Below are 13,953 nucleotides of genomic sequence, written 5' to 3' on the forward strand. Positions count from 1 at the left end.
TCACATATCTACATCAGTGATGATATCACAGGACCTAACCACAACCACCATACCATCAGGGGCTCTTTCACCTGCACATATTTTAATATATGTCATCATGTGCCAATAATAACCCACTGCAATATACATTGGCCATACTGGACAGTCTCTATGTAAAAGAATAAATGGACACAAATCAGATATGGGGAATGGTAACACAAAAAAAACCTGTATGAGAACACTTTGGTCTCCCTTGACACTCAGTAACAGATTTAAAAGTAGCCATCCTACAACAAAAAAAAAAGTTCAAAAACAGACTCCAAAGAGAAACTGCAGAGCTGCAATTCATTTGTAAGTTTGACACAATCAACCAAGGACTGAACAGAGACTGAGAGTGGCCGGCCAATTACAAAAGCAGTTTCTCCTCTCTTCATGTTCACACCTCCACATTAGCTACTGATAATGGACCACATCCTCCCTGACTAACTGACCTTGTCAACTCTGGCCTTCCTCTTAAAAGGGACTCCCTCCTTTTCATAAGACCATATATTTAAACCTTCCTCTGGAAACCGGCCCCCCCATGCATCTCATGAAGCAACTCTTTGCCCACAAAAGCTTATGCTCGAAAATATCTGTTAGTCTCTGAGGTGCCACAGAACTTCTTCTTGTTTTTGAAGATACAGACTAACTCAGCTACCTCTCTGATATAGTTCTATTGAATTCAATAGAGCTATGCTGATTTATAAAAACTGAAGATCTAGCCACCATTTAATTAACTGCCAGTCTCAAACTGAATATAAAAGAAATTTTAATTTAACATTTTAAGTAGATACTATTGAAGTAGCTTATTTTAAATGACTGAATAGAAGCTTTCCTCTCAATTTACTACTGTCTAATCATAAACTGCTTTAGTTGATCTATTATAAAATAAACAAGATTTCACCTACCTTTGAAGAACCTTTCCATCTGCCAGGATTATCTGAGATACATACACAAAGTCCTCATTATTTTGGGAACATATTAACTTCTGCTTTAGCTTTCCTAGAACAGCGTCTCCTGTAAAAAGCTGATCTCACATAGGCAGAATGTGCTATCTTTTACTGGAAACCGTCCATATCATGATATTTGACAAAAGAGATGACAGTGGAACTGAGCACACTGTAAGACAGTATTAGTAACTACTGTTCACAAACCGCCACATATAGAACCCTTATTCTGCAAAAACTTCCTGTGCTCAACTTCATGATTGTGTACAGCCAGACTACTAACAATCCTAACGTTAAACACTTCTGTGCAGGATTCTGGGGTAGGTCCTGACTATACTGTAAGAACTCTTAAGGTCAGATTCTCTCTCTTTTACACTAACAAATACAAAATGAGTCTACCAAGTTACTACATATTTACACGGATGTAAATGAGATCTGGCCTATAAAGCTGCCTTTGCCACTGCTGCTTGTTCTGCCATCAGTCACTACAGAGAACAGACTCCCACTATCCTCTTTAGAGCTCTATCCCCTTTAAGAAGTAGAAGGCTGCTATCAAATTGCCCTGTATTCTTCTCTTCTGTAAACTAAATAAGCCCAAATCCTCAGCTGCTCTTCGTAGGTCATGTGACCCAGACCCCTAATCATTTTGGCTGCCCTCTCCTGGGACCTTTTCAGTGCACCCACACCCTTTCTATACTGGGGGGACCCAGAACTGAACACACAACTCCAGATACAGCCTTGCCTGTGCTGATTAGAGGGGAATAATAACTTCCCTAGATCTGCAGGAAATGCTCCTCATAATACACCCCAATATGTCATTAGCCTTCTTGGCTACAAGGGAACACTGTTGACTCATATCCAACCTCTCATCTATGGTAATCCTCAGGTCCTCTTCTTCTGAACTGCTCCTTAGCCTGTCAGTCCCCTGTCTGTAAGAGTCCTGGGGATTCTTCCATCCCAAATGCAGGACTCTGCACTTGTCCTTTTTCAAGCTCATCAGATGTTTTTTGGCCCAATCCTCCAATTTACCTAGGTTACTCTGGACCCTATCCCTAAGCTCCAATGTAGGGTTTCCCAAACTTTTTTCAGTACCTTTTTTGTAGCCCAAAAATATAAATGCAGATAAAAAAAATGAAAACTAAATACATTTTCACTGTTTATTACTTATTTACAATAATAGTACATAGCAATAATTTGTATAGTTTCTAAGGACCGGTATTTCTTCCCAAGGATCAGTACTGGGCCACAGAGCACACTTTGGAAAACACTGTTCCAATGTATTGACCTGTCACCCTAGCTTAGTGTCACCAGCACATTTGCTGAGAGTGCAATCTATTCCCGTATCCAGGTCATTAATAAAGATGTTAAACAATACTGGCCCCAGAACTGATCCTTGGGGCACTCCACTCGAAACCAACTGCCAACCAGACATTAAGCGGCTAATCGCTACCTATTGGGCCTGACAACCTAGCCATCTTTCTATTCACGTTACAGTCCATTTACCCAATCCGTACTTCTTTAACTTGCAGCCAAGCATACTGTGGGAGATTATATCAAAAGCTTTACTAAACTCAAGGTATATCACATCCATTGACTTCCCCATGTCCACAGAGCCAATCAGATTGGTCAGGCGTGACTTGTTCTTGGTGAATCCATGTTAGCTACTCCTGATCACTTTCCCTCTTCCAAGTGTTCCAAAATGGATTTCTTTTGGATCCCCCTCATTTTTCCAGGGACTGAGGTAAGGCTTACTGGTCTATAGTACCCTGGATGTCCTTCTTTCCTTTTTTAAAGATGGGCACTATAGTTGCCTTTTTCCAATCATCTGGAACCTCTCCCAATCTCCATGAGCTTTCACAGGTAATGGCCAAAGGCTCTAAAATGATATTTGCCAATTCCCTCAGGACCCTTGGATGCATTAGATCCAGACCCAGGGATTTGTGTAGGCCTAGCTTTTCTATATAGCTCTCAACCTGTTCTTTCCCCACATCATTTGTCACTAGTTACCTCCTTCAATCATGAAGGGCCACCCCCATGCACCCTCTTATTGTTAACATGCCTGTAGAAACCTTCCTTGTTACCCTTCATACTCCTTGCTAGCTGCAATTCCACGTGTGCTTTCGCCTTCCTGATTACACCCCCTGCATTCTCCAACAATACATTTATACTTCTCCTTAGTCATCTGTCCAAGTTTCCACTTCTTACGACACATCCTTTTTGAGTTTCAGCTCGCCAAGGATTTCCCTGGTAAACTAAGCTGGTGGCATACCATATTTGTTTTTCTTACTGCGCATTGGGATGGTTTGTTCCTGTGCCTTAATAAGGCTTCTTTAAAATACTGCCACTTCTCCTGGACTCCTTTACCCTGCTCATGAGCTCTCTGAGGGAGTCAAAGTCTATATGTCTCATGGACTTCTGAATACATAGCAAAGTAACTGTTATTTGCTCTCAGTTTAAGCTGTTTCCAAATTATTGAAGGGAAAAGAAGAACCAAGTTTCACAACCATTTCTGCATCAAAAGGATAACAACAGTAAGTGTTAGCACTAATGTCAATGGGTAAGTGAACGGCTGGACATGAAAAACCAGAGATCATGCATTTACAATAAGTGTGAGGTTAAGAAAGTGTAATGCACTGTTACAAAAACATCTGCCTATAAACAAATTTAAACTGTTTCAAGGTGTGTTTTATCTGCCTAATCGCTATAATCTTACCCCGAGACTTAAATCCTACAAACATGAGTGTGTTTAATTTACTGCCATATGTACCCCTAAGGAATTCTACAGAACTACTCATGGCAGTAAAGTGAAGCACACAAGTGTTTCCAGGATCAAGGACAAAAGAGACCGTAAACTGTTCAGGGCTGTACATGTTACAGAGAAGAGCAAAATCTGGCCCTCATCCCTAGGCACTACTAAGAATTAAAAAAAAAAAGTTGATAGTTCTCTTTTTTCATCCTGCCTTTCTCCTAATTTCCAAGTGACCACTGCAGCAGTACTGAAAGACCACATTGGTACTTCTACATTGCAGTTAACACCTCCATGATAAAGATGTACACTCATCCCTTGCTATACAAGCACAATTGGTTCCTAACTTTTTGCTCGTAGGCAAAAACTCGTAAGAGGGACACTAAATTCCTATTGAGATATGTTTAACAGTCTCTGATTGGTTCCAAGTGCTGGGAGTGGTAGCAGATGGTGCTACTTTTGAAAGGCAAGTGAACCTTGGGTAGTGGGGGGTTAAAGGCTGGGGGCAGTTTGGGGACATGAGTGGGAGGGAGGGTTAAAGATGGCGGTGGGTTGGGTTGGGTGAGGGGGCGGGATTCAAGCCTCACAGACCCAACTTGCAGGAGTGGGGTGGGGGGGGGGTGGCGCAGGTATAAGTCTGCCACAGTTTTGGTCTGAGGGGCCAGCAGGGTAGGCTTCAGCGGTTCGGGTCCACGGGGCCGGCAGGGGGTTTAAGTTGTGGCAGTTAGGGCATGCGGAGGGTTTAAGTTGTGGCAGTTCAGGTGCACAGGGGCTGGCGGGGGGCTTAAGTTGTGGCGGTTCGAGTGTGTGGGGCCGGCGGAAGGTTTAAATTGTGGTTGTTTGGGCATGCAGGGCTGGCAGGGCATTAAGTTGTGGCCGATCAGGTGTGCGGGGGCAGGCAGGGGGTTTACGTTGTGGCGGTTCAGATGAGTGGGGCTGGTTCAGGTGCACAGGCTTCTGCAGGGGGTTTAGGTTTCAGCAGTTCGGGTGAGCAGGGGCTGGTGAGGGGGGTTAAGTTTCAGTGGTTTGGGTGCACAGGGGTCAGCAGGGGGGCTTAGGTTTTGGCAGTTTGTGTACGCGGGGGTCAGCAGGGGGGTTTAAGTTGCCACAGTTTGGGTCTGCGGGGCCAGCAGGGGGGTCAGGCTGTGGCGGGTTGGAGCTGCGGGGCGGGGGCAAGTCTCGTATTAGCAGGGGAAATTCACTCGTCCAGTGAACAAAAGGTCAGTAAATGTGTCCTCAGTTAAGCGAGTACTTGTAAATAAAGTATTCGTTTAATGAGGGATCAGTGTACTAAGAAAGTGATTAGAACTATGGTAAACTCTTTGATATCTGGCAGCCCCAGGACAGGGAGGATGCCAAATATTCCAACATGCCAGGTATGTGAGAAGTTTCAAATGCTCTGATTGGGACGTTGTACTGAGCCGGGAGCCACTCTGGATGGCTTACAATCATAGAAGAGTAGGACTGGAAGGGACCTCGAGAGGCCATCGAGTCCAGCCCCCTGCCCTCATGGCAGGACCAAGCACTTTCTAGACCATCCCTGAAAGTCATCTATCTAACCTCTTCTTAAATATCTCCAGTGATGGAGATTTTACCACCTCCCTTGGCAATTCGTTCCAGTGTTTGATCACCCTGACAGTTAGGAACTTTTTCCTAATGTCCAACCTTGCACCTTGCCGCACCGGGAGCCACTCTGGGTAGGAGAGCAAAGGAGCCTCCAGCCGCGATGCAATGCCAGTTAATATAGAAGTCCAGTTGTTTGAATGCTGGTTAAAAAAAGGGTTTACTGTATATTGCTGGAAACACTATGGAAAAACCACCCACACTGTTCTTGAACAATCCCATATCCAAAAATTCTTTGTCCTGGTTCAGTTCAAAAAACAGGATAACCCTCTAATACATTAGATTTTTAATCTAGGTTTGTCAGATGTGACCAAAGTTGTCATTAATATGCAACATAATCAGTTGTGGTACAATATATCTTAAAGCACAATTTATACATTAATACTAGACACCTCATGACTTGCATGCTCTCTTAAGCAAGTATATATTCCATATGTACATCAATACATTAAAATATTACTTAAGTTGCACATTCAAGCACTCAAAATTAGGAAATACCAAATTTAGACTCCATTCTGCACATTTAATTCATCTTTGAGCATCCAACCTCTGCACTAACTGAAACCAGATCCTAGGAAAAAAACAGTACGTCAAGATGCAATTAAACAAGGTATCATAATATATTCACACAACAGAATAGGATCAACTTTGCACATGCAACCAAAAATCTAACATACCCTAAAATCTGAATGCTTGATTTTGCATCCTAAGTAACATTATATTAATGCAGGGCTTTTTTTGTTTGTTTGTTTTGGTTTTTTTTGCAATTTTATACATTTGGAGGACTTGCATGTTTTTTAAATAAATAAAAGGCAAAAACAATTTCACGTGCAACTGTGACACACTCAGCACTATGCAAAAAGCAGGAAGATTTGAAAGGTGTGCCTGCAGCGCTGCAGCTCAGATTACTACCATAGGAGCTACACCCACTACATATAGCTAACAGAAGCACAAGGGGATACACTGCAGGCTTAAGGACTCGGGTGGGCAATAAGCAGCCTGTAGGCTGGATATGGTTTGTCAGGCAGGGTTAGCCCCTGGCAGGCCATCACACACTTTATTTATCTGCAGGTCTGCAAGTACAGCCAGTTGCAGCTCCTGCTGGCCACAGATCACTGTTCCTGGGCAATGGGAGCTGCAGGAAGTGACACAGACAAGGACATATGTTACCACAAAACGAAACACAATGAAAACTAATTGCATCAGTCTCCATTACATATCAAAAGTAGTTAAATAAACTTTGCACTAATGGGGCTCAGACAGAACTTTCTCCCCACAGTATTGCATAACATGATACATCATGGGGACTTTAACATCTTACTCTGAAAAATCCAACACAGATGACGGATGCCAAAATAGTTAGCCAAATAACCATTTTAACGCATGGCCTGTTGCTCAGCCCCTCCATACCTGCAGGGTCCCACTGCCTGGCTCACCAGCCCCTCCACGAATGGAAATGCTCTGCCCTGGCACACTTAGCCACCAGCAGAGTTAACCAGTAAGTGATAGTTAACTGATAAGCATTCCAGTAAGCTTCATGCTTACTGGTATGCTTACAGATTAACCATTTATCATCCCTAATACTGGTCATTGTCAAAGCCAGGGCACTGAACTACTAGGATTACTAATCTATTCTCATAGGACGCGTCTACACTAGCTAGTACATGTGAAAGTAACATCGAAAGAAACCCATCTTTTGGAATTCCCCACGGAACATCTACACACAACTCACGAGCTTTCAAAATTAACTTTGAAAGAATAGTGCCTTTCCACCAAATCAGTCCTCTGCTCCCTCAGTGGAAAGAGTGCCCCCTTTCGAAAGAAAGTAAATGTTGTCAGTCCATGGATGGCTCTTTCAAAATAGGGAGTACTCCACGATGCTGATCAGCTGGCAGGCAGAGGCACCGCTCACAGCACAAGTGGAGCTCTATGGCTCCGCATCCACTCGTGTTTAAAGACGCAGGCTCCCACAACCCCTAGGCAGTAAGCCGAGAGCATGCAAGCAGTGGGGAGCCTATGCTGCTCTCCAGTCCACTGCTGGCCGCAATGTCCTAGCCAGCTTGCTGTGCTCCTTGGCACCACGGACACTCAGGCAGACCCCCACCCACCCTAGGGGCCCCCAAGGAGAGTGGGGAGCCCTCCCAGGAGGCAAACCAGGCCCCCTCCTGGACGGAGGCCAAGCTCCAGGACCTCCTCTCCTTATAGGAGGATGAGGAGATCCTCCACCAAACGAGGGTTTGGTGCCACCACGCCACAGCATTCAAGTGGCTCTCCAAGAGCCTCACCTGTCAGGGCCACCCCACCCACACCCCGGAACAGGTGAGGTCCAAAGTAAGCAGCTCTACCAGGGATACTGCAAGACCCGGGATGCGGACGGACAGTCGAGGGAAGTGTCCACCAGCTGCCCCTACCACAAAGAACTGGACTGTCTCTTCGGTCCCAGGGAGGCAGGACCGCCCCCAGCCATCGTCTTGGACATGGCAGTGCCTGAACCAAGCCGGAGCTGGGGACGGAGGATGAGAACTGTCAAGGACTAGTGGCTGGCTCCAGGCGTCTGCAAATGGTCCACAGACTCGACACCATCAGTGATGACAAAGGCTCAAGTGAGGGGACCCTAGTCACTGACATTGCATCCAGGCCACCCCGCTGTGCCCCTTCCACCTGTGCCTTGCCTGAGTTCCTGGAGGGACCCTCAATAGGCATCATGCATGCCAGCTGTCCTGAGACCAGGGAAGGGGGTTCTCAGTCCTGCCTGGGTTGGTTGCAGTTTATCCACACGGCCACCAGGCCTGGTCCACATGAAACCCAGGTGGTCATGCTCCATGGGGGACTGGCACATGGCACTCAGTACCAGGCAGCTAGGACAGCACCACGGGCCACACAACCATGGAGGCACCAGGAGAGGGGGGAAGAAAAAGGGAAGCCCGTGCCCACTCCACCCATGCAGGGAACCCCAGGGTCCAGACATCATAGGGCCCTGGGACAGGGAAGGGTGGGGACGCAGGGACCATCGTACAGGACTAATAGCTTATTTGTCTGTCTCCACAGCTCAAGCACTCAGCAGCCAGATGAGCCCCATCCCCAGGTCAGGGAGCCCGACCACAGAGGGCGAGGGGGAGCGGCCCAGACCTCGATCAGAGGCAGCACGGGGCTGCCTAGCACTACCTAGGCACTAGACAGCACTAGCGCCACCAGGGCGGGGAGGAGGTGGGGAACCCAGCCCACACTGCAGCCCTATGGGAACTCACAGGTATGTTGCGGGAGTTGCTCACAATGAAGCAGCAGGCCTGGGACAGTGTGGCATCCAACTTGGACACCCTGACCCAGGCTAGAACCAACCAGCTGGCCCCGCCCACTGCCCCCTCGCAAACTCCCACACCAGACCCTCCTGTTCCCATCTCTCCATCCTGTCTCCCCATCACCCAATCCCACTCCAACTGCCCCCCACAAACCTTCCCCCTGCACCGCACCCCTCCAACACGTCTGACCTCACTGCCCCAATCCCAACCCACCTTCCCCCAGCCAGCCTCCTCCAGCTGGCCCACATGCTCCTGGCCAGCGCCAGCCATGGGAGGCAGCTTCCCCCGCCCTGACCCCCAGCAAGGCTGCAGCCCAGGCGTGCCCCTACTTGCCTGTGCACCTAGTCCCACCCCAGCCCCAATAGGGTCCCCAGACATGGTGGGGTGGAGCGGGCATGGATGACGGTGATCCCGTCCATCAACCCCTCTCGAGGGGTAAAGCCCTCCCCACCCCAATCCACGGCCCTCTTGGGGCACTGATGTCTGCCCACCCCAGTCCACACCACCCCATTCATAGTTCTCCCAACCCCCCTGTAAACAGTTTCTATGGTTATGAACACAAACACATTGTTGATATGTGTGCAATAAATGGTTTATTTGTGGTTACCCCTGTGTCCTGTGTATGTGTGCGGGTTGGCAGTGGGGTGCACATGCTTGGGGGATGTTCCAATGTGGCTCCTGGGCAAATGCTGCTTGAAGGGCCTCCCTTACCTGCACCGGGCAGTGGGCAGCTACTTATAACCATGCCCAGCCTGGGTGGCCCACCCCTGCACAAACAGCTCTTGCTTAGCCTCCACCAGGTTGTGCAGGGTGTGGCACGCCCTGATCACTGCTGGGACATTGGGAAGTCCTACCTCCAGTCTGGGGAGGAAACAGTGGAAACACCTCTTCAAGCAGCCAAAAGCCCACTCTCCTGTATTCCAAGCCAAGCTGAGCTGCTCATTAAGAACGTCCTGTGTCAGCTGGGTGTGACCTGCGTACAGCCTCATGAGCCAGACCTGCAGGGGGTGGGCCACACCCACCATGATGCAGGGCAGCACTGTAGCGTGTAGGTCTCCTCAGCCATCCAGCAGCCCAGACCCAAGTTCAGGAACACCCGGGTGTTGTGGGTGCAGCTGGACCAGCTCACACAGATGTCCATGAACCAGACCTTGGTGTCGAGGTGGTAGCCCTTGCGATTCACATACACTCCACCGCCGCTGTGTTCCAGGGCCTGGATGGCAATATGCATGCCGTCCAGCATCCTGAAGCAGACAGGGAAACCCAAATCGCCAAACCCCGGATGGTGTCGTGAAGATCCCCAACGCGGATCAGCTGCCACAGAAGAACCTTGTTGACGGTTCAGACGACCTGCAGGGCATGAGGGGAGAGTGCACTCATGAGTGTGGACTGCGGTGCAGCATGCCCACCCATCCCCATCCCTTACAGGGGCACGCCTCTCCATGGCACCTACCCCCCTCCCTCTGCATACCCGCCTGTCCCCTCCCACCTCCTTGTCAGGGGCCACCCCCCTCCCTTGGTTCCCGACAGTGCCCACTGCTGGGGAACCCCCTCCCTCCCACCTGTGGTGGGAGTGTGACCCAGGCATGGCTTACCTGGTTCAGGAAGGCCCCGACGGTGGCCCTGCCCACCCTGAACTGGTGGCCAACAGATCGGTGACTGTCCTTGGTGGCCAGTTTCCAGAGGGCAATTGCCACCCTTTTCCGTAGTGGGAGTGCTGGCCTCATGCGAGTGTCGCAATACTAGTGGGCTGGAGTGAGCCAATGGCACAGCTCCAGGAATGTCCCCTTGCTCATCCTGCAGTTCTGCAGCCAACGGTCATCCCCCGAGTCCTCCAGCACCAGCAGGTCCCACCAGTCGCTGCTTGTGGGGAAGCCCCACAAGCGGTGGATAACCCAGGGCACTAGGTGAGGGTATCACACTCTGAGGATGGCCTCCAGGAGGGTGGCCACCCAAAGCTGCTGCAACACCGCAGACAGCACCGCGGCCAGCATGCTGGCCATAGCCTTGATGGGCGGGGGGGTGGGAAGAGCTGCTCAGGGTCCACTGTCTGGCACGGGGTGCCTCCTCTGCTCACTCTCCCTCTGCTTGCCTGGGGGCAGCTAGCCAGCCCTACCAAGGCTCCGGGGGGAGGGGGGGAGCTCGCTTTAAAGGGGCAGCTGGTGAAGGCCTCAAAAGAGATTGGCTACAATGCAACCCTGACTGCAGCATTTCTTGGCCCTGTACTTTCAAAAGAGCACCCTGGACCATGTGGACACTCTCTTTCAAAAGAGCTATGGGGCCTTTTGAAGTGGCGGGTCAGACCTTTGGTCCCCGTTTGCCTTTGTGGATGCTCCTTTTCGAAATACCATCTTTCAATGTGTATTTTCAAAAGCCATCCTTTCAAACGCACGTTGTAGTGTAAACGTAGCCTATATGACACACCTATTAAAATTCATTTTGACTGAATTAATGCACTGAGTTCCCGGGAACAGCAAAAAACAATAAAGAAGCCAGCTTGGTGTACAGAAAAGAGAACCTGCTTAGTATCCTCTTTACAGCAGCTTGATCTTTAAATTAGTATGTCTCCAGAGGATCAACCCATTTTATCCCCTCACTCCTCCCTAAAAATAAAATCTACTGGTTAAGGCAGCGTGTGATGACAGCTTGTGATGACAGTAAATATACTTGTAACTGCACCCTTGAATCATCCAATTACAGCAACCTAGGGCATGTCTATCCCTACACAAAGATCCATGCTCCAGAGGCTGATCTTCCAGGGTTCGATTTAGTGCATCGAGCAGGGAATCGTTAAATCAAATGTTGAGGGTGCTTTTGTTGACTCCGGTACTCCTAGCAGTAGTGAGCAGTAAAAAGTTGGCAGACGAGTTTCTTCCATCAATCTCCCATAGTGGAGGAAGAACACCTAAGATATGTTGACTCCAGCTACAATAATCTCATAGCTGGAGTTGCTCCTCTGAGGTTGACTTTCTCTCCTAGTGTAGCTCTTCCCCTAGTAGTGTATTTGTCACACATACCAACCCCCACTTCAGTATCACGTTAAAGCAGTTCTCAAACTATGGCCCATGGGCCACAGTTGGCCTGCAGAGAAGTGTTTAGCTAGTGCTGGATCTCATTCCTATTTTATCTTCAGTTAAATCAATAAACCTATACATACTTTCCTAATATTATTTTTCCAATAAAGACATTGCTATAGTTGCCACAGTAACATTATATGACCACAAATGAGAAGTGAGAAGACCTGCACCATTGTGAATAAGGAAGCATGTTCCTATTATTTATGCTGCATGCTGTGAAAACATTTCAGAATCACCATAGACAAGCTTTGGTGATTGTCAGCATCTGAGCACAGTACACTTCAATGTCTTTCCAGTGTAAGATCCAAGTGACAACCAAGACCCTCTATTAGGTATCTCAGGGTTCTCACCAGGAATAATGGGACAACTTAGAAATCCCAGTACGCCGCATTTAAGGCCTCTTGAGGTGTACATCAGTACCCTGAGAACAGCTCAGGGCCTTCTAACTTTCCATACTGAGGCCCCTTGGGGTGAAAGCCAGTGCCCAGTTTCCCTGGGGTGCATGCTGGTGCGCACGCAGGAGAGCCCATAATGCCACTCCCCTGACGAGCCTTCCTAGGCTGGGTGCCAGCACTGCCGACGGGGGGAGATAGCTCAGTGGTCTGAGCACTGGCACAAGATTGTGAGTTCAATCCTTGAAGGGGGCATTTAGGAATCTGGGCCAAAACCGATTTTAAAAAACCACAACGACCTGTCAGGGATGGCGCCTGATCCTGCTGTAAGCACAGGGCCTAGACTTGATGATCTGTCAAGGTCCCCTCCCGCTCTGTGCGATAGCTAGAGCTTCATATAGCTGCCCACACCACCGTGTTCTCCCGGCAAGGTGCCCTGGGGCACATGCCAGTCAGTCAGTCAAGCAGCCCCCAGCACCTTCCCACGCTCTCCTGGCAGGGTACCCGGGGTCACGCCAGTAACCCGGGGAGCCCCCGCGACTGGATGCCAGAAACCCTCAACCCCTCCCCCCGCGTGCATGCCCACGGCCCGCCCCAGAAGCCCCTTTGTGCGTCTCCAAGGCCGGGAAAGCCGCGGGCCCGGTTACCTGCAGGTGACTTTGAGGGCGACCAGGAGGGCGCAGCCCAGCACGACAGCGGCTCCGCACAGCAGCTCGGGCCTCCGGGCCATTTGGGCAGCGCGGGGCGGAAGCCGAGGGGCAGCGGAGCGGCCGGAGTCTCCGCATAACGACATCACCTCCGAGCCCGGGGGGGGCGGGCAAGCGAGGCCGGGCCGTTAGCGCTCGCACACGTCTCCCTAGGCCCAGCCTGTCAGCAGCTCCTGGGGCGGGGCGGGGCGGGGCGGCTGCCGCGCACTGACGAACCCAGCGCCGCCACGTCTCCTCGCGAGACTGCGCCGGCAGCCCCGAGAGAGCGCGGGGGGCGGGCCCGCGGGGGTGGCAGCGGCCTTCTGGGGCCCTGGAATGGAGAGGGAAGGGGACGGGGGTGAGGGGCCTGTGCAGCGCCCGCCGCAGTAGGCCATAGACGGACGCCTCGTTCTCGCTAACGGTGGTCAACACGCGAGCGCTTGTGCACGACAGCGGGGTCCCGTGGCGTGAAAAAACTTCCCCCCGTTTCGCCCCTGCGCTTGAGAAGCTGCTGTCCCCAGCGGGCGCCCGCCGAGGCAGGCGGCCTCGGACTCGTCAGCGCGCGCCGGTGCCGGAGCCGTTCCACGGCCGCGCTTTAGTCCGCGGGGACCTGTCGGTGTAGAGCAACACGGGCTGGCGAAGTCTTCAAGCCCTCCGCTGACGCCAGGGGAACCGCCACGAACCCCGCGGGGTGAAGCGTTTACCCCTTTGCGCCCAGCTCCTGCTGCTTTTCATGGGAGACGGAGGATTCAGAGGAAAGTGGCTGTTTGTAACCTCCGTTCCTGGGATTTTCTTTGGCCGTGATAACTTACGATAAAATAAATAACCGCTTGTTTTTGTGGGGGGCAGCTAAAGTAGCTGATTGGCAAATATAATAGTCCTGTCTCTATTCTCCTAAGAGCAGGACCAGCAGAGAAGATTTATTTTACTTTTAAGAAGTCCTGGAGACTAGCAGATATTTTGGAGCATAAGCTTTCGTTGGCACAGACCTGCTTTGTCAGATGCATCTGACGAAATGGGTCTTTGCCCACGAAAGCTTATGCTCCAAAATATTTGTTAGCCTATAAAGGTACCACAAGACTTACTGTTGTTTTTGAAGATATAGATTAACACGGCTACCTCACTGATACTTATATTTGCAGAGAGAAATTTGAGAGCTGCAATT

General features: G+C 50.0%; 1 protein-coding gene across 2 annotated transcripts in view; it reads right to left on the minus strand.

Annotated features, from left to right (window-relative positions):
- The window catches only part of TXNDC11 (thioredoxin domain containing 11), a 128,686-nt gene extending 115,696 nt beyond the window's left edge, over positions 1–12,990 (minus strand). For both annotated transcript variants that reach the window (XR_012647787.1, XM_075011062.1), the window contains exon 1: positions 12,750–12,990. Coding sequence is in view for 1 of the 2 variants with exons in the window: in XM_075011062.1 (XP_074867163.1) it covers positions 12,750–12,895 (146 nt within the window). In the remaining variant the exon portion in view is untranslated. The remainder of the gene's footprint in view (positions 1–12,749) is intronic.
- Between the last annotated feature and the right edge of the window lie 963 nt (positions 12,991–13,953).

The sequence above is a fragment of the Carettochelys insculpta genome, chromosome 16 (genome assembly GCF_033958435.1).
Source record: "Carettochelys insculpta isolate YL-2023 chromosome 16, ASM3395843v1, whole genome shotgun sequence".
In the NCBI taxonomy this organism is placed as follows: Eukaryota; Metazoa; Chordata; order Testudines; family Carettochelyidae; genus Carettochelys; species Carettochelys insculpta.